The sequence below is a fragment of the Pygoscelis adeliae genome, unplaced genomic scaffold (genome assembly GCF_000699105.1).
Source record: "Pygoscelis adeliae isolate BGI_AS28 unplaced genomic scaffold, ASM69910v1 Scaffold270, whole genome shotgun sequence".
NCBI lineage: Eukaryota > Metazoa > Chordata > Aves > Sphenisciformes > Spheniscidae > Pygoscelis > Pygoscelis adeliae.
Genome location: NW_008823916.1, coordinates 1,154,245 through 1,155,507, shown reverse-complemented (window position 1 = coordinate 1,155,507; position 1,263 = coordinate 1,154,245). Strand labels below are relative to the sequence as shown.

The 1,263-nt window shown below is 58.0% G+C and overlaps 1 protein-coding gene across 1 annotated transcript in view; it reads left to right on the top strand.

Annotated features, from left to right (window-relative positions):
- The window catches only part of ASTN2 (astrotactin 2), a 308,249-nt gene that overhangs the window by 103,211 nt on the left and 203,775 nt on the right, over positions 1–1,263 (top strand). The window contains 1 exon segment of the mRNA XM_009319305.1: positions 1,035–1,119. Within this exon segment, the coding sequence (XP_009317580.1) occupies positions 1,035–1,119 (85 nt within the window).

The following is a 1,263-nucleotide window of genomic DNA, read 5'->3' as shown; positions in this document are numbered from 1 at the left end:
CCACATTGTCCGGTTTGTACAGCTCAGCCTGCCGTGCCATCAGGCACGGTGGGGAGAGGAGGGGAAGGGGGGGGAAAAAAAACCATCAGCAGGAGCTCGTAACAGAAACTCCATGTGCAAATCCAATTAATCTTTTGATTTGCTGTTTCTTGCTCCGGGTTATGTATTTCTACCAAACACAGAATCAATTTGGGCCAAGCACGGTTGGGTTTCTGGTGCGGGAAATGTCTTCTCCTGCTGTCAAAAGGGTGTAACAGTGTGAGCCAGCACCCAGAGAGCGCAGGGGAGTGGGGAGAGGAGTGGGGCCAAGAGCCCCTTAGCCGTGGGACAGGGGCACAGCGTGGGCACTGCCTGCGGAGGATGGAGGTCGGGGGCTTCTGCATCCTCCTGTGGGAGTTTGGGCTGCAGGAGACTCTGCCGTCCCATCGCCATGCGAGGTGTTGGGAGCAGAGGTGGGAAGCGGACGTGACCAGGATGGGTCGGGAGTATCCCCCCAACCTGGGAGGTGCATGGAGGTGGACGGTGGCTCTCCTCAAGCGAGGTCATGATCCCTGCTGAGGAATGAACCACTGGCCTCAGAGCAGCCCCTCTGCCAAGGGTGCAGGCAGGGCTCGGCAGGACCAGGGCAGGGGCTAGATCCATGCGGGCACGTCTCTATGGGGAACGTGAGGTGTTCTTGGAGGCCATTGGGCAGAGGTCTGCTGAGGCTGGAGAGCTGCAGGGCTGCACAGGAACACAGGTTAAGGACAGACCTTTTGCACCATGAAATCCTATCCCCAGCTACTGTGGGTGCTACATCATGTAACACCCTCCAGAAGAGCTACAGGTTTCTTGCAGCTTTCCACGTCTGCTCATCTCCTCCTCTGCATCTCCCGGAGGTTTCAGAAGAGTCCAGAGTGCTCCAGATCCACGGCAGGGACCAGGAATTGGCCATGAACAAGCAGAGATGGGCAGCAGGGGAGGAGGGCCTGACGCCGCAGTCACTGACGTGCCTCTGGGACAGAGAGGTCTCATCTTTCCCTCTTCTCTTTTAGGAGAATGCAGCTGCCATGAAGGCTATGCACCGGACCCTGTCCATCGCCACTTGTGTGTACGCAGCGACTGGGGACACAGCGAAGGGTGAGTGGTGAATTGATGGTGCATTTGCTCTGTCCTGGCTCCCATGTTGGTGAGTAGCCCAGTTCTCCTCCCCGCTGGCCATCACCAGCACCAAAGACCCGGGACTGGGCTGTGCCACTTTCCCAGCTTGAATGACGTGCCACA